Below are 18,271 nucleotides of genomic sequence, written 5' to 3'. Positions count from 1 at the left end.
TGTAATGAGGGGGCGGTCTCCCCCCGCAGGTCTAGTTTTTTTTTCAGAACAAAAATGACGCGTGACAGCAATCTGATTTCCTTGTACCTCTACATACCATCGATCAATAGTACCTACAGTACGTACAATCCTCTACTGCGAAACATTATTACAAAAGAAGTTACTCATGGAAGTTATCACCATGTATATTTGTTGTATAAACATCCTTACGGTATCACATTATATATTTGAGTATTTGACCCTGATCGTAGTGTGCAAGAAAAGCAGGCAGTGAAGGCAACAAGGTTACTTCATCATCTTCCATCAAGAGAAAAGGATATTGAACCAACGTCCATCATCATTGGTGATGGGTACAATGACACTATGGATGAGCCACAACGTCCTTCATTCTTCATTAAGGCCAACATATGAAAGCTGAAGTGTGCTGGTAGTAGCTCTGGTAGTGGCACATCACCCTCGAGATACTGCAGAACTTGCCGCATGTTGGGTCTTGCATCTGGAAATGGATGAGAGCACAGCAACCCTAACTTCAATGCAAGGAATACCTCATCAATATCATAGTTACCTTGGAGTTTGGTATCCACTGCATCAAGGAGTGAATCTTTATTCCAGTTCTGAATCACCCAATCGACCAACATGACCTGGCGGTTTTGGGTGTCTTCAGTCATTGCCTTTCTTCCACAGGTAACCTCAAGAATGAAAATGCCAAAGGAAAACACATCAGTTAGATTGGTTGCCTTGCCTCTGTGTACTAGCTCTGGGGCTAGGTATCCTATTGTGCCAACAACATGTGTAGTTTGTGGGTCGGTGCCATGATCATACAATCTTGCGATGCCGAAATCTCCGAGTCGTCCATTCATCTCTTTATCAAGAAGCACATTGTTTGGCTTGACATCACGATGGATGACAACTTTGTCCCATTCCTCATGAAGGTAGAGCAAGCTCGATGCGATTCCTTTGATAATTTTAAACCTTTGTCCCCAATCTAAGGTGGTCCTGTCCTCCTCACCACACAAGTACTTATCAAGACTTCCATTCTCCATATAATCATACACTAGAAGGAGTTCACCTTTTCGCCTACAATAGCCAAATAATTTCCCAACATTGTTGTGTTGAAGATGCCCCATACTTACCACTTCAGCAACAAATTGTTTTATCCCCTGCTTCGAGCTATACGATACCCTCTTTACTGCAACCTCTGACTTGGATGTGGGAAGAACTCCCTTGTACACCCTTCCAAACCCACCTATCTCTATCAAATTCTTGGAACTAAATCCTTTGGTGGCACGATATAAATCTTTGTAAGCAAATATGTGTGGACCATGCTCAACCTCCCAATCTTCGTGTACCTCCTTATACCTAAGATGTCTCCTCACAAGTATAACAGCTATAGTGCCAATAGCTAATACCAAAACTGCAGAGGCAATTGGTAGAATGATCTCTAAGAGTTTAGATGGATATCTTTGGCCAAGATAAGGTAGTTTGGGTACTTTGGTGGAGTCGATTATTGGAGCAGGACTATTCATTCCAAAACTCCATCCAAGAACACAGTGATGCCCAGTGGTTAAGCCTGTCGAAGACGAGGAGCCAATGTATGATTCCTCTTTTAGAACTGTGGAGAGGTTGAAGGTTAAAGAGAGGAGTGGCCTCATAGGTTTTTCCATGCCAAGAGGAGCTAAGGTCACACTGATCTGTGTTGTGTTTCCATCATACTCTACCCAAGTTTGGATTGGCCCACTTCCAATGAGGGGTAGGTTTGTGAACATGCCATTCTTATTGTTATTGTAGAAACCAGCTGTGTTGGATCTCAAAGAGTTGAGGCTGTTGATGTCGATTCCAGCATGGTTGTTGTCGATGTCCCCAAACTCAGTATTTTGGATGGTGTCAAGCTCAATTGCAAAGATTTGGTTGACCAAACTGCCATTGTTTATGGAGTTGAAAAGCCCCAAAAATTGGATTGGAAAAGCTTTAGTGAAATCATTGCTTGGGCCGATGAAGAAGGCAAAGCCATGGCCCCTTATGTCTCCAAATGAAGAGAGAATACCAAACACAAAGGAGGTAGAGAAGGACTGCACCAAGCCATCAGCGGACAGGCAGAAGCACAGTGGAGATGGGTAAACTGCATGGCCCTTGATCCGGGCTGTATCATTTGTCAGTTCGATGACGCCGGTCGATGTGATTCTAGCTGCGCCGTCTAGGGTGAGGTTGCTGATGGTGAAGCCAGTGTAGGCGAATTGCCTGTGGTCATTACCGGTGCTTAGTTCTGGTATAAACCCTACAATTAGGATGGGGAGGATGGACAAAATGAGCTTCATGCTAGTAGTGGTCATGGCTGGAGTCGATTTTGAGGAATGAGCAGTACTCACTCCTGGCTGTGATGAGTGAATTGTCAACCGTGTGGCGTGATCGTATACTTGGTCTTTGGTTGCAGGTACACGGGCGTCGAGTGTCGACGGTGAGCTACCGTGGAGGTGCTGTGGCCAATGGACCGTGCGGTGGACTGCTGTGAAGGGCAGCCGGGACCGGAGCTCGGGCCGGGCGACAGCTGTGGCATCCACTCCTGGATCGAGGGCGCAAGCACCGGTGGATGGCGGGTTTCTTGGTTTGCACCACAAAACCAAGCTGGCGGACGGCAGTTGAAGACGATCGTGGAGGCACGGGCGTCGGTCTCGGGACAGGCGGAGGTGACGGGCGTCGACGGCGTCTAGGGCCTCGCTGCGGGTGAGGAGGTGACGGGCGTCGGGCGGCATCTAGGGCCGTCAGAAGGCCGAGGCGGGAACGGCGTCCAGGGCCACGGCGTGGAGGCAGCAATCTTCCCGCGCGTGGAGTTTTGGCGGGTTTCTCAAAACCGGCCACCTCACCGGGTTTCGCGGACCCCTCAAAACCACGGATCAGATCTGCATCGACGTGGTGGCATAGCGGAGAAGGCTTTGAGTCGAAGAAAGAAACTCCGCCGTCGGATGAGATCTTGTACCCTTTCCGGTTTTGCCCCTACGGGCGTTTTAGTGTTCGAGTCAGGGTGGAGGACATTTCTGGGAAGGGGCCGGTCTGACCGGTCTGTGAGACATGTCTGACCGGTTGCTCCCGAGATCGTATAAATACATCTAACCTGCCCCCTTGGACAGTTGAGCCTCCAAGCCACGAGTCCTTTTCTGTTTTTCCTTGCTCCTCTCTCTGTTCTAGGGTTAGGCCGAGGTCTCCATGGAAAACGTGGTCTAGATTATAGCTAGGTCCACAAATTTGTGTGGGTGGTTGAATGGGTGGAGGTCTAGCTCTTGTATAGGTGAATTCCTCTATAAATCACGATGAATTTGAATGAAATCGAGAACCTTTTTGAGCAGCTCTGTTGTGTTCCCGTTCATCTTTTGTTCATGGATTGATTTCCTCACTTTGGTGGTTTTTGAGATTAAGGCTTTCTCTTGGTGGGTTTAGGGACTCCATGATTTGCTTCTCGACCATCTAGCCTAGAGCTAAACCCCCGAGAATCACGAGTCCCTCGGATTGAGGTTTTTGGAGTTTTTTGGAAAACCCTCTTTTACCTCTTTCCCCCACGAAATTCTTGTGATCCTTTGCGTTTTGGGTTGATTCCTTTTGTGGAGAGGTTCGTCTCTATCCCAGGAACCTCCCTGCAAATTTTGAGACCTTTTGGTGATGATTTGAACGAGTAATCTTGAAATCACCTCGAGTTCGCGGGCTGGAATTCTGTTATGATCAGAAGCGGTCTTACTAGTCGCAGCAACCGGTCTGACCGGTCGGAGCAACCGGTCTGACCGGTCTGGAATTTTAAATCCAGCCCGACCGGTCTGATCGCCCAGAGCAAGCGGTCTGACCGGTCCCTGACTGCTAGATCTGTAGTTTTTCTTGATCGCTTCCGTGCTTTCTCTCGCTCGTTCCTAGGGGTGATTTGAGTTGGTTTAGCTCTTCTATAGCTACTCCACACCTTATCTAGGATTTGAGGGTTTGTGGTGATTTTCGGGATATAGGCCGACGGATCGATTTCGAAAGAAATTTTGATCGGCTCCCATTCACCCCCCTCTGGTCACCAGTTTCGGTCCCTCAATTGGTATCTGATTTTGGTTAAGGTTTTCAGTACCCTAACTGGTTCGAAAACCACTTGGCGACCATGGCAAGTCTTGGTAAGATCCCTGTGTTTTCCGGCGAGGACTATGCTTATTGGAAGGTTCGCATGCGAGCCTTCTTGCAAACATGGGAGCCGAGGTTTGGGATATAACCAAGAACCAGGTTTACGAGGTGCTTGCCGTTCGGACCACTCCTCTTCAAGTGATCGAGCACGAGGCTAACGCCAAGGCTATCAATGCCTTGTTCGCTGGCATTTCTTGTGCGGAGTTCTCACGCGTCCAGGGTTTTCAGGAAGCCCACAAGGTTTGGACGTGCCTTGAGAACTACCACGAGGGCACACCTCAGGTTAAGGCTAGGCTTTTCGAGACTCACCGGCGTGAATATGAGAACTTCACACAGGGGCCGGGTGAGAGCATTGGCGACATGTTCAGTCGATTTCAATCGATTGTGAACAAAGTCAGTGCAAACAGATCTGCTGATGCCCTTGACTACACAGAGCACGAGAAGGCCCTCAAGTTGCTCTACGCACTTGACCGCTCTGTGTGGGATCTCAAGGTGAACACGATCATCGAGTCTGCAGGCCATGAGACTCTGACCGTGAATGACCTCTTCAGCAAGCTCAAGGCCACCGAGGTGGATAACCAGACATGAGCCAAGCTCAATGGTGCCCCTCCTTCCAAGAGCATCGCTCTTGTGACTGGTCCAGGTGGATCGAGCTCTAACGCTAACTCTACTCTTGGCTTTTCTCTTGCCTCTTTGCCTTCTGTTACAGATGAGCAGCTAGAGACACTGGGCGACGACGACTTGTGCCTCCTCATCAACAAGTTCCAGTGTGTCTACCACAACAAGCAGAGGAGGAAGAACCCCGGGTGCTACCACTACGGCGATCTGAACCACTTCGTCGCCGACTGCCCCAAGAAGTCCGGCGGTGGCCCGAACAACAACCTCGACTACTACCGCCACCGCGACCGCGACGAGGGAGGCTCCAACAAGGAGCATCGGTGCCACAAGCACCACAGTCGTGACTGGGGAGGGCGCTTCGACAAGGAGTCGCTCAAGAAGCGCTTCCAGTACAAGGGCAAGAAGCGGGAGAAGGCTTTCCTGGCGCAGCTCAGCGACCTCGACAAGAGCTCTGACACCGACCGCTCTTCTTCACCGACCTCCGATGATGATGACAAGAAGAAGAAGAAGCGGGACAAGGAAGCCACCAGCTTCATCAGCCTTTGCTTGGCGGCTAGTCGGCGCAAGAGCTTCTGCACCATGGCAGGCGAGGTCAATGGTGCTCGTGCGTCTCCAGGTGGACATGCTACACCGACGCACGATGACACTTCTCCTAGATCCGAGAGTGATTCAGAGGTAAACTCCACCATCGACCTACTTGACACTGAGGTTAGGGAGTTGTACGCCGCTCTCGATAATCAAAAAAGGCTGCTTAAGGAAGCAGCTAGAGAGCGTAAGAAGCTTAGGGCTGAGCTGGCTTGTGCTAGAGAGAAATCTGGTGAGGATGAGTGCGCTGGCTGCATATCTCACATGAATGATCTTGTTGCTCTCCGTGCCAAGCATGATGAGAACATTGCGAACTTGGATGTTGCCAAGACTTCGCTTGCTGGCGTGTCTCATGAGCTAGCCAAGGCCAAGCATGAGCTTGAACTGGCCAAGGACGCTCCTATTGTTAGTGATGTGCTTGAATGTGATGAGTGTCCCATCTTTAAGTCTGATCTAGCTTCGTCGCAGTCTAAGTTTGCTACTATTGTTTGCGAGCTAGAAGAGGTGAAGTCTAGGCCAGTTCTGCTTGGTGCTTGTAAGCTTTGTCCCGCGCTTAGGTCGGAGCTAGATGAGAAGAATGCTTTGATTAAGTCCGTGGGGAAGACTAAGGTCGTTGAGTCTAGCCCACCTAATGATTGTCTTGTTTGCCCTAGTTTGATTTCTGATTTGGATGTTCTTGCGGTAGAGAAAGCCAACTTGGAGAATGAGAACACATATTTTAGGGCGATTCTTAGTTGGGTTTCTGCTAATGAGCCACAGTTGGGCATGATGATCAAGCAGTTTAAGCGTGGTGATGGGTTTGGGGTCGGTTACACCTACATGCAGTCAGACTTTGACAAGCTGTATGGTAAGATCGGCAGGGCTGCTGGAGTTTCGAGTGCTCTAAACACTGCTAGTACAAGCACGCAGCCTTCGCTTGTTGACCCCGTGGATAGTGTGCTGAAAGAACCATCAAAAGCACCTCCACAGAAGCAGGTTTGGGTTCCAAAGCCCAATGAGCTGAGGAATCCCCTCGATACGCTCCCTGCTGCCGCAGCCCAGGTCGCCCCGAAGAAGGGGGCCGCACCTCTCTATCCAAAGGCGGGGCCTCCACCTCCCAAGAGAGAGGTGAGGTACCACTGTGAGTTCTGTGACAGAGATGGTCACTTGGAGGAGTTTTGCTTCAGGAGGAAGCGGGCTATGAGGCGTGAGCAGGAGAGACGCAACTCGGGCATGTACTCTGCTCGGGTGCATGGTCCTCCTCGGTGTGGTGGTAAGCAAGATGCTAGGGTGCGCCGTGTAGGTGGAGGACAGGGAGACAGTGGTGGTTACTGTGCTCCAGTGGGTGGTTGCTTTGCCGGTCGTGCTCCTGGTCGTCCTCAGTACGTCTATGGACCACGAGACCGAGGCTTTGGAGGAGGTTACGATGCACAACGCTTTCCTCGCGGTGGTGGTCGTCAGCCTCGTGGTAGATGGGTTGGGTGATACGCTTTTTCTGATTTTGCTAACCCTTCTGTAGAGCAAATGGCTCGACACTGGTTTGCTTCACACTTTGCTAACCCCAGTGTTGAGACATTTGCTCACCCTTTGTCTCACTACCGATGTGCAGGTTGGAGGCTTGGAGAACAGGTGGATCATGGACTCCGGTTGTTCGCGCCATATGACCGGGAATGACAAATGGATCTCCAGCCTCACCCCAATGCGCCACAAAGAATACATCATATTTGGGGATAATGGTAAGGGCAAGGTACGTGGTGTTGGCGCTGTTAGAATTTCTAATCGCTTTACCCTGAGAGAAGTTGCTTTGGTTTCGAACCTTGGGTTCAATTTGCTCTCTGTTTCGCAACTTCTTGATGAGGGGTTTGAAGTTCGCTTCAAGGAGGGTTGTTCTCGAGTTTTGGATTCCAGAGGAGACCTGGTTTGCCGGATCGTTCCTCGTGACCGAGTTTTCTTGGTCGATTTCTCTGGAACTCCTTTTGGCCCTTCTTGCTGCTTGTTGGCTGGTCCTTCTTCTGATCTGTGGAAATGGCATAGGAGGTTTGGACATCTGAGCTTTGACTTGTTGTCGAGACTTAGCTCACTTGGCCTAATCCGAGGATTGCCCAAATTGAAGTTTGAAAAGGACCTTGTTTGCCACCCGTGTCGCCACGGGAAGATGGTTGCCACCTCCCATCCATATGTTAATCAAGTGATGACCACTCACCCTGGAGAGTTGCTTCATATGGACACAGTCGGTCCTTCTCGGGTGATGTCGGTTGGTGGGAAGTGGTACATTCTTGTGATCGTGGATGACTTTTCTCGCTATTCTTGTGTCTTTTTCATGAGAACCAAGGATGAGGATTTCAAGTTTGTTCGAGACTTGATCTTGGGGTTGAAAAACGAGCTACCCCAGGCCATGGGAGCGATTCGCAGTGATAATGGCACAGAATTCAAAAATGTTCGTTTTGACACCTTTTGGAGTGATCAAGGTCTTGAACACCAGTATTCTTCTCCCTACACTCCACAGCAGAATGGGGTTGTAGAGCGGAAGAATCGGACCATGGTAGAGATGGCTAGGACGATGCTCGATGAGCATAGGACTCCTAGAAAGTACTGGGCTGAGGCGGTTAACACCGCTTGTTATGTGTCCAACCATATTTTCTTACATGCTTTCATGCACAAGACTTCTTATGAGTTGCGATTTGGACGCCAACCCTGTGTTGACCATCTCAGAGTTTTCGGTTGCCGGTGCTTTGTGCTGAAGGAAGGAAATCTTGATAAATTTGAGTCTCGATCGTCTGACGGTATTTTTTATCGGTTATGCTTCTCACTCTAGAGCTTACCGTGTGCTGATTATTGATACTAACATCGTCAGAGAGACTTGTGAAGTCACTTTCGACGAGACTGCACCATGCAATTCTTCTGTCTTTGAGGTTGCAGAGATGATGAACTCGGCACCCCCATCTTTGAAGATGAGGAGGAAGAAGCTGCGGAGGGTGATGCTGAGGTTACCATGCGTGCTGTGGACCCAGTCACCTCCAATACGAGCTCGGACGATGATGATGGCCCCGACCCGACTATATCCACTTCCCGGGGGCCGATCGAGCAGGTGACTCAGCCTTTCCCAGCTGCACATGAGGAGACACCAGCTTTGGTTGAGGAGGAGGCGACTTCGACAAGGGAAGCACCGCGACACATTCAGCGTCGTCACCCACCTCAACAGATGCTAGGTGATCTCAAGAGCGAGTCACATGGTCCAAGGTAACAAGTATCACTGGCTTTGCTCATTCAGCATTTGTTGCCTCTTTTGAGCCCAAAGATGTTGGACACGCTCTTTCTGATTCCAATTGGGTCAATGCCATGCATGAGGAACTTGAAAATTTTGAAAGGAATCAGGTTTGGGTTTTGGTTGAGCCTCCGCCTGCTTGTAATCCCATTGGAACCAAATGGGTTTTCAAGAACAAGTAAGGTGAAGATGGGTTGGTAGTGCGGAACAAGGCTCATCTTGTAGCCCAAGGTTTTTGCCAAAAATAGGGTATTAATTATGAGGAAACTTTTGCCCCGGTAGCACGCTTAGAGGCGATTCGAATCTTTCTTGCATTTGCTGCTTCCAAGGGTTTTAAAGTTTTCCAAATGGATATGAAATCTGCCTTCTTAAATGCTTTTATTGAAGAGGAAGTTTATGTGAAACAACCCCCTGGTTTTGAAAATCCCAAGTTTCCAAACCGAGTTTACAAACTCCAGAAAGCTCTTTACGGTTTGAAACAGGAGCCTAAAGCTTGGTACGATAGGTTTAAAAACTTCTTGCTTGCTCAAGGTTTTAAAATAGGATGTGTTGATCAAACTTTGTTCCTCATGCGCTCTGGCTCTGACTTTTTTTTTGGTTCAGATATACGTGGATGATATCATCTTTGGTGGCTCTTCTCACGCTCTTGTTTCCAAGTTTTCTGAGCAGATGTCCAGGGAGTTCGAGATGAGCATGATGGGTGAGCTGCAGTTCTTCCTCCGGCTGCAGATCAAGCAAACTTCCCAGGGCACGTTCATCCATCAAGCCAAGTACACGAGGGACTTGCTACGGAAGTTCGACATGAGTGACTTGTCTCCTCAGCCGACTCCGATCAGCACATCGACGGTGCTTGATGAGGACTTGGATGGTGAGGCGGTGGACCACAAGGAGTACAGGAGCATGATCGGCTCTCTCCTGTACCTGACGGCGACCCGGCCGGACATTCAGTTTGGTGTCGGCCTCTATGCGCGGTATCAGGCTTCGCCGCGCACCTCCCACAGGCAGGTGGTGAAACACATCTTCAGGTATCTGAAATTCACCCCTGAGTTTGGTCTCTAGTACTCTGCGGATTCTTCTCTGGTTTTGGTTCGCTTTTCTGATGCCGATTTCGGTGGGTGTCGGTTGGATCACAAGTCGACATCCGGCACTTGTCAATTTCTCAGTACATCTTTGGTGTCTTGGTCCTCTCGCAAGCAGGCTAGCGCAGCGCTTTCTTCCACAGAAGCTGAGTATGTTGCCGCTGCTAGCTGTTGCTCCCAGATCCTTTGGATGAAACAGACCTTGCAGGATTATGGATTGAGTTTTGGTAGGGTTTCCATCTTTGTAGACAACATGTCCGCCATTAGCATTGCAAAGAACCCTGTCCTACACTCCAGAAACAAACACATCGATATCCGGTTCCACTTCCTGCGAGATAACCATGAGAGAGGCCACATAGACTTGAACCATGTCCCTTCAGAGAGGCAAACCGTAGATATCCTCAACAAACCACTTGAGCAGGACATCTTTGCTCGCTTGCGAGGGGAGCTTGGGGTTTGTTACCACTTTTGATCGCTGACTTCTCTTTGGTTAGCTTTTTGTAGGTCTTTGTTTTTGTTTCTCTTCACTTTCTAGCTTCTGATAGATGCATTTGCATTGTACATGTTTGCATTTTGCATTGCTTCACAACACTGGCATTCTTGTATACACTGTTATGATCCTCTAGTGCTTGCTAGTGTAGTTTCTTAGACTTGATCATGTATAGCTTGGTCTTCAGTATATGTCATATCATCTGAGTTAAGCTATTTTGATTTGAAAATCTGAAAACCGATCACCCTGTCTGGCTACTAGCATGTTAGGTTGTATTGATACGCTTTGCTATCTTATTCATGCTAGTGTGGTTTTTAATCTTTGACATGAGCTAAAATTGTTAAATATATGTCTGAAATGGATTGAAAAGATCCAGGTGGGATTGCTTGTCGCACTGATCGAGCTTTCGGGACGGCTCACATAGCAATAGTGAGAACCCGGGCAAGGCTGTGCATGACTGAAGCAAGTGCCTTAAGCTTCTTACTGCCCTTGGCATAGGCTTGGCCTCACTGCTAAGTAAAACATGACAGGCTTTCAACCCCTGGCAGAAACACTTGCTTGATATATACTGTAAAATTTTCATTCAAATGCAAGTGTTGAGTTGCAGAATTGATTCATGATAAAATATATTGGCTGCTTTGGATCACCTTGTATGAGTTTGGCTAGCACTGCTTTCTTTCTCCTACTTGCTGTTGCTAGATCATGGGTGATGCTTTTATTTTTGCTAAACTGAACTTGCTAGCTCTGGACTTGATTGATATACCCTGTTGAGCTAGATTCAGTTCCTGTTTATGAAGCACACATGCCTGTCACTAGATGATCATATCTTTGTATGCCTGAATGTTTCACTTACACTCTCTGCACGACATTCATTGCATAGCATGATTTCAGGGGGAGGTTTAGGCATTTTTTAGGCTTGATGTGTGCGTGTGCCAACAAGGGGGAGAATTTTTGTGAGAGAAGTGATCGAACAAGGGGGAGACTTGTTTGATTTTTTGAAACACTTGTTGTGCACATGGCTTTGAGAGTGCATCATTTTGGGAGAGTTGCACTTGTGAGAGGGAAAGGCTCTGCATGGGGAGTGTCTGCTTTGTTTTGGCTCCTGATCTTTCCTCGCCTTCCCTCTGCTTCTTGCATGACTGTGTCGAGCATTACCTCTGTCTTTGAGGAGTCATGATTTGGCTTTTGATCGAATGCGTCGAGCCGTTGCCCTTGTCTTAGGGAATCGATCTTTGCTTGAGTAAGTGACTATTCTTGCCTTTCTGAGTTTTTTTGTCACTTGCTTCAGTTCTTCACTTTCTTCGTGCCATTTTTTACTTTTCACTTCTCTAGTTACAGGTGGTGTGTTGACAATGCACCCATCAAGGGGGAGATTGAGGAATGAGCAGTACTCACTCCTGGCTGTGATGAGTGAATTGTCAACCATGCGGCGTGATCGTGTGCTTGGTCTTTGGTTGCAGGTACACAGGCATCGAGTGTCGACGGTGAGCTGCCGTGGAGGTGCTGTGGCCGATGGACCGTGCGGTGGATGGCGGTGAAGGGCAGCTGGGACCGGAGCTCGGGCCGGGCAGCAGCTATGGCGTCCACTCCTGGATCAAGGGTGCAAGCATCGATGGATGGCGGGTTTCTTGGTTTGCGCCAAAAAACCAAGCTGGCGGACGGCGGTTGAACACGCGAAGTCGTGGAGGCACGGGCGTTGGTCTCGGGACTGGCGGAGGTGACGGGCGTCGACGGCGTCTAGGGCCTCGCTGCGGGCGATGAGGTGACGGGCGTCGGGCGCGTCTAGGGCCGTTAGAAGGCCGAGGCGGGAATGGCGTCCAGGGCCACGGCGTGGAGGCGGGAATCTTCCCGCGTGTGGAGTTTTTGCGGTTTTCTCAAAACCGGCCACCTCACCGGGTTTCGCGGACCCCTCAAAACCGCGGATCAGATTTGCATCGACGTGGCGGCATCGCGGAGAAGGCTTCGAGTCGAAAAAGAAGCTCCAACGTCGGATGAGATCTTGTACCCTTTCCGGTTTTGCTCCTACGGGCGTTTTAGTGTTCGAGTCAGGGTGGAGGACATTTCTGGGAAGGGACCGGTCTGACCGGTCTGTGAGACCGGTCTGACCGGTCGCTCCCGAGGTCGTATAAATACATCTCACCTGCCCCCTTGGACAGGTGAGCCTCCAAGCCACGAGTCCTTTTCTGTTTTTCCTTGCTCCTGTCTCTGTTCTAGGGTTAGGCCGAGGTTTCCATGGAAAACTTGGTCTAAATTATAGCTAGGTCCACAAATTTGAGAGGGTGGATGAATGGGTGGAGGTCTAGCTCTTGTATAGGTGAATTCCTCTGTAAATCATGATGAATTTGAATGAAATTGAGGACCCTTTTGAGCAGCTCTCTTGTGTTCCCGTTCATCTTTTGTTCATGGATTGATTTCCTCACTTTTGGTGGTTTTTGAGATTAAGTCTTTCTCTTGGTGGGTTTAGGGACTCCGTGATTTTCTTTTCGATCATCTAGCCTAGAGCTAAACCCCCGAGAATCACGAGTCCCTCGGATTGAGGTTTTTGGAGTTTTTTTGGAAAACCCTCTTTTACATCTTTCCCCCACGAAATTCTTGTGATCCTTTGCGTTTTGGGTTGAATCCTTTTGTGGAGAGGTTCGTCTCTATCCCAGGAACCTCCCTGCAAATTTTGAGTTCCTAGGGGTGATTTGAGTTGGTTTAGCTCTTCTATAGTTACTCCACACCTTATTTAGGATTTGAGGGTTTGTGGTGATTTTCGGGATATAGGCCGACGGATCGATTTCGAAAGAAATTTTGATCGGCTCCCATTCACCCCCCTCTGGTTGCCAGTTTCGGTCCCTGAGATTTGTGTTTAGCAGATCACGAAATGTGGAGATTTATAGTCTGCTAGGACACCCAGTTCCTACAGGAGATACGACCTAGTCTGCTGGCACATCTCCAGCACAAGAAATTAAACAAAATTGTGGAAATTCATCAGGTCACGACATGGAAAGAGTTGGCGGTCTTCCTGGGTTGGCATATGGCATCAACGACACCTGGGTGCAAGGGATTCAACAAGGTTTGTATCATTTGTCAGCACGACATTGACTAATTACTGAGTTTAGTCCTCCAGACATTACTTGCAGTTTTAATATTATATTGCAGATCTGGAAATTTGCTGGGTGGATATGTTGAAATATTATTATATACTCGCAGAAGAAGGGTTTTATTATACATGCCATAAAAAGAACAAATTTGTATATATATATATATATATATGAACATATAAGATGCAAACCAACATCTTCATAGAAACTATGCAAACTTTAATTTGCGCCTCCGAATCAACATCTAAGGGCCCTACCCTTTTTGCCTTCTCTTGACCGTTGGGAGTAGACTTCTGAGTATATTTTGCATATTTTTGTACCGCAGAAAATTTTATACGTCCATGACTTTTCTGGGGTTTATTTGAATCCCACACAATATCAACTAAACCATAATAATACTGCCTGTTTCAATACATACTTCATGGTCGATTCAACTAATGAAACTAATCTGATGCTCTAGATGTTAATGTTTTTTTGTATAACCCGGTCATAAGTTTGACTTAGGACAAAGTGAACTATAATTTCAAATGCAAGGAATAGAATAGTAGGATAATAAATAATTGGAAGCACGTCTTCTACATGTTTTTTTCACCAATTACGACGAGATGTCTTTTATTTTTTATGAATTAATTTCTCACAAAACCATAAGCTGCCATGTCCACATCTTTCACTATTCTTAGGACGACCGGCAATCTGATTGCTTATATATTTGACTTTTCTTTTATTTTGAAAGGATATTTTAATTTTTTATTTTTCACCCGTGCAGATTCTATGGTTCCCAGCATCAGCTGAGATGGTTTGGACATGTCCAACGAAGGCCTCCTGAGGCGCCGGTGCGTAATAGGGTTCTTGAGCGGGTCGATAATGTAAAGAGGGATAGAGGTAGACCTAAACTGACGTGGGATGAGTCGGTTAAGAGAGACCTTAAGGATTGGAATATCTCTAAAGAGATAGCTTTGGATAGGAGCGCTTGGAGACTAGCTATCAATGTGCCTGAACCTTGAACTTATTTCTTTCGGGTTTCATCTCTAGCCTACCCCAACTTGCTTGGGAAAAAAGGCTATGTTGTTATTGTTGTTGTTGCAGATTCTATGGTTCTCTTTTTTGGTACAGTCACTGTTGGACACATCCGAGTGCCCCATGAAGCATGACTTACAGGCATCCACAAATTTTTGGAACCGACGGTGATGTCTGTTGACCCTATCATAGTTGGTTCGTAACACGACCTAGCGATGATGCCTACTATCACCACTGGTCCAAAAGGTACTAGCGGTGACAGACTATTATCACCGGGTCGATTTAAACGGACGGCAATAGGGTGTTTGGGATGAACTATTCTATACTAGTGAAATACCACTACATACTCGATATGTTTCGTATAGTGCTGAGATAAACTATAAACGGAAATGAAAAAGAGTAGTTTAACCGGCAGCCAAGCATGGGAGGCGATTCTCCTCTTGCTCCGGTGGTGAGCACGGTGACCTTGAGGGGGGGGGGGCAAGCACGGCTCGGCTTTGGCGCGCTTAGCGGCGACCAATGCGGCGCTGTCGGTGTCAGAGCGTGGAGGATGGCAGTGATGGTGCCCCTGAGCGAGAAGGATTAGATTGCATGTCCAGATGAATGGCGGCGGCTCAACGTCTCGGGGAACTACTTGTGGAGGTGTATGCTTGCCCCAGGTACGCTATTGATACCCCGTGACCTGTGCGCGGGGAGCGCTTCCCCCCATCCGGTCAGGATCACTACTACAATATTTTTTTTCTCGAGGCGGGCAGACCCGTCCGCCTCGAGGCATTCGTCACGGTAAATCAAGATTTACCGAGGCAGTCGGACTGCCCGCCTCGGTCGGACTAAGAGTGGTAGATAGCATAAGTAAACCACTAAGATTATACTGCAATAATAAAGTTGCAGTTTTCCATGCTAACAACAACAAATCGAGTGGCGCTGCCAAGCACATCGAGATTAAGTATTTTATTGTGAAGGATAGAATACAAGATCACACTATTGAGTTAGAGCATATAAGCACTAAGGAAATGCTCGTGGATCCACTAACGAAAGGCTTACCTCCCAAAATTTTTCATGAGCTTATTGCCGGCATGGGATTATCGGATAGCCTGTGATATTGGAAGGGTCATAAGACAACTACCTCCCATTAGATGGAGTAGTTCTGTGCATTGTAGACAACTGTGTTGCAGTGGGATTCGTTCACTATTGTAAATCACTGTCTCTTGCATAACTCTACTTTAAAGTATGGCATTAGTTATCGGCCTTTAGACCAAAGGGGAGAGTGTTGGAATTTTTGGTGGTCAAAAATGCCGAAAATCCAGAAAATGGGAAAAAGAGGATAAGAACACTATTAGATCCCGTTCCGCACCCTGATCGGAAGCGCAACCATACATGTGGTTGCGGCCCCAGGTCGCCCAGCGCCATAATAAATAGTGGGGCCCGGCCTTTGGAAAGTCAGTCCCACTGAGTCCAAACCCTAGCCGCCTCACTACAGCCGCATGATCTGTGGCGGCGCTGGAGCCTCCTGAAGGCCGTCGCAAACCCGCCGCCGCCGTCCTTGGACAGTGCCGGTGGCGACCCGGAGGCAGGCGGTACCCGCGACAGTCTCCTTCAACTATGTTAGGTACAACTACGGGAACGACTACGGCCCCTATGTTGCTCTCGTCCCCAACCAAGATGGCCGGAACATCTGCCACGTATTGTTGACGTTCACTAACGCCCCCGATTTGTATACCGCAAGCACACGGTTCGTGGTAGCTTTTCCCTTAGAGTATTCCCCCAAGGTTTATCAATCCGTGGATCGACAATGAACTTACTAGGGTTTTCCATCTAATCTAACGGATCTATCCTAACATGAAGCATTAATTGCATATAAAAGGTGAACCTTTGATAGATATGAGTGATGTACGAAGGTTGATCTCATCCATGAACATCGGTAAGGATAAAGCATGACCGAAGGCATGACTAAGCCTATCACACGCATTCTAGTTGTAGTTCTAGCTAAACGAGTAAGCTCAACATGCATCTCATCCAAAGCCTCTTTAAATCAAAACCTCCAATCCGATCCCTCGATACCCAACCTACTCTGTGGAGACGGCCTGTCACGACGCCCCCCTTTTCAACGGGATACCCTGAAGCAAGTCGAACCTCCTTTGGGTAGATCCGGTATGAACTCCTAGCCACCATAGCTAAAAGAACACCCCATGCAATCTATCTCGAGAATAGATCTAGGAATAAGCGCACCCAAAGCAAGAACGAAATCGAAAGAGGAGAGACATGATCGCTAAATAGATCGGATGACATGAAGACATTACTCACATAATAGATTCGTTTGGATCGCCACCACCGCGTATACACCATTGACGACTCCAACTAGCTCATGAACTCCACCATGACACAACCACGCAGGGAGGCCATGGCGGCTAGGGATGGCCTAAGCCATCTCCTAAACAACTTCGAAGACTTGCGGCGGCCGTCGTCTCCCTCCGGTCTTGGCCCTAGGTTTTCGTCGAGTTCTGGTTGGATGGATGCTCCGAGTTGAATAAGGTGCGAGCTATTTATAAGCCGAGGAAGCCACCGGTCGAAGGGGAAGGAAAACCGCCTCAGAAAAGGGCTGGGCCGGCCGGCCCCATGGGCCTAGGCCGGCCGGCCTACCCCTTTTCGGGCTCGCCTCGGTCTCATCTTTGGCGTGTAGACTCCTCGCATCTTCTAGAGTTTCTATCCTTCACGATTGCACCCCTTTGGACGTTGTTATCTTGGAGATATCTTCGAGGAAAGGATAGGATAAGGAATCCTTCCTTAAATCTTCATTTGCTTTGCTTAATCCCGAAGTATCTTGATCTCATCTTCGTGGGCTCGGTCCTTTGGGCTCTCTTGGAGGATGGATGTGCATGAATGGGCTTCGAATCAACATGGGCTTTGGTCCTCCCTTTTGGGCTTTGGCCCTCGCCTTTCTCCGTGTTAGCGCTCGATCACGGGCCTCGTCATTTCATGCTCCAAAATAGGCCAAAAACCTGCAAAAACGAAGTTCCTCCAAAATATATGTGCAAACGTGAAAATGACCAATAATTAGGCCGGGGTTAGGACGGTTAGTGATTTTGATATTGAATTCATGCCATTATCAAGGATAAACAAGGGATAAAATGGGTACTTAAGGAGCGCCAACATTTCCCCCATGCTTAAACCTTGCTCATCCTCGAGTAAGTCCAGGAGCTTTGCTTATAAAGAAATCAGCGTTGCCCCTCAATGTCCTCTCTGCACTTAGTCATACATAACAAGACATATTGCTCTCTCAAGTATTTAGCATTTAAGTTCATGTTGTGACCGGCTACTTTTTCATTATGGAAGATAGACTAGCAATTAAAGAACAAGCCACAATAATAAATAAATGCAATGCTCTCAAACTTAAGCGAACTTCAAACCTTTACCTTGTTTCATCGTGAAGAGTTTTCAAAAGAATGCATATCAAACATAAGTGAGGTTCTCTTGCAAAAGATCATGGAAATACTCATCTCATCAAGTCGCTCAAGCCTACATTAGATTGTTTTCAACCTATTCTACTCATATATAAAAGTGGAAGGCTTATGTGGAGCTTGGTAGGTAAAAACAATCCTAGCAAAACATTATATCTAAAATATTGTCAAACTAAGAGAGAGATCTAATGGGATTACCGAGACTAGTCAAAAAGGCCATTGGAAAATAATGTTGGAAAGGGGGAAAGATGAAACACACACATTTAGATAGGTGGACATGTGCAAGTGGCAAATGGATGATCCCGAGACACAAATGAAGTTCTCGTTATCGGATTGCACATGGTTGGAAGATTTGAGTATGGAATAATTCTTCAAAGTAACTTGGAAAATTAATGAAACCAAAAAGAACTAAGGAGCATTTTATTCTTCTCTTTTTTTTCATTTTTCATTTTTTTTCTTTCTTTCTTTTTGCTCCTTAGAACTTTTGATAACATAAAATACTTACCCAGCCATCCCCCCATGCTTGAACGAATGCTCGTCCTCGAGTATGA

At 47.6% G+C, this 18,271-nt stretch overlaps 1 protein-coding gene across 1 annotated transcript; it reads right to left on the bottom strand.

Moving 5' to 3' along the window:
• Positions 1–293: 293 nt before the first annotated feature.
• LOC120703304 (L-type lectin-domain containing receptor kinase SIT2-like) lies at positions 294–2,316 on the bottom strand. The gene has a single exon (XM_039987320.1). It carries the CDS (start codon positions 2,313–2,315, stop codon positions 294–296), a length of 2,022 nt encoding a protein of 673 aa, XP_039843254.1. The 5' UTR covers position 2,316.
• Positions 2,317–18,271: the final 15,955 nt, after the last annotated feature.

Source organism: Panicum virgatum, chromosome 4K (assembly GCF_016808335.1).
Source record: "Panicum virgatum strain AP13 chromosome 4K, P.virgatum_v5, whole genome shotgun sequence".
NCBI lineage: Eukaryota > Viridiplantae > Streptophyta > Magnoliopsida > Poales > Poaceae > Panicum > Panicum virgatum.
The sequence above is the reverse complement of the archived record's forward strand: the minus strand, read 5'-3'. Positions and strand labels throughout refer to the sequence as shown.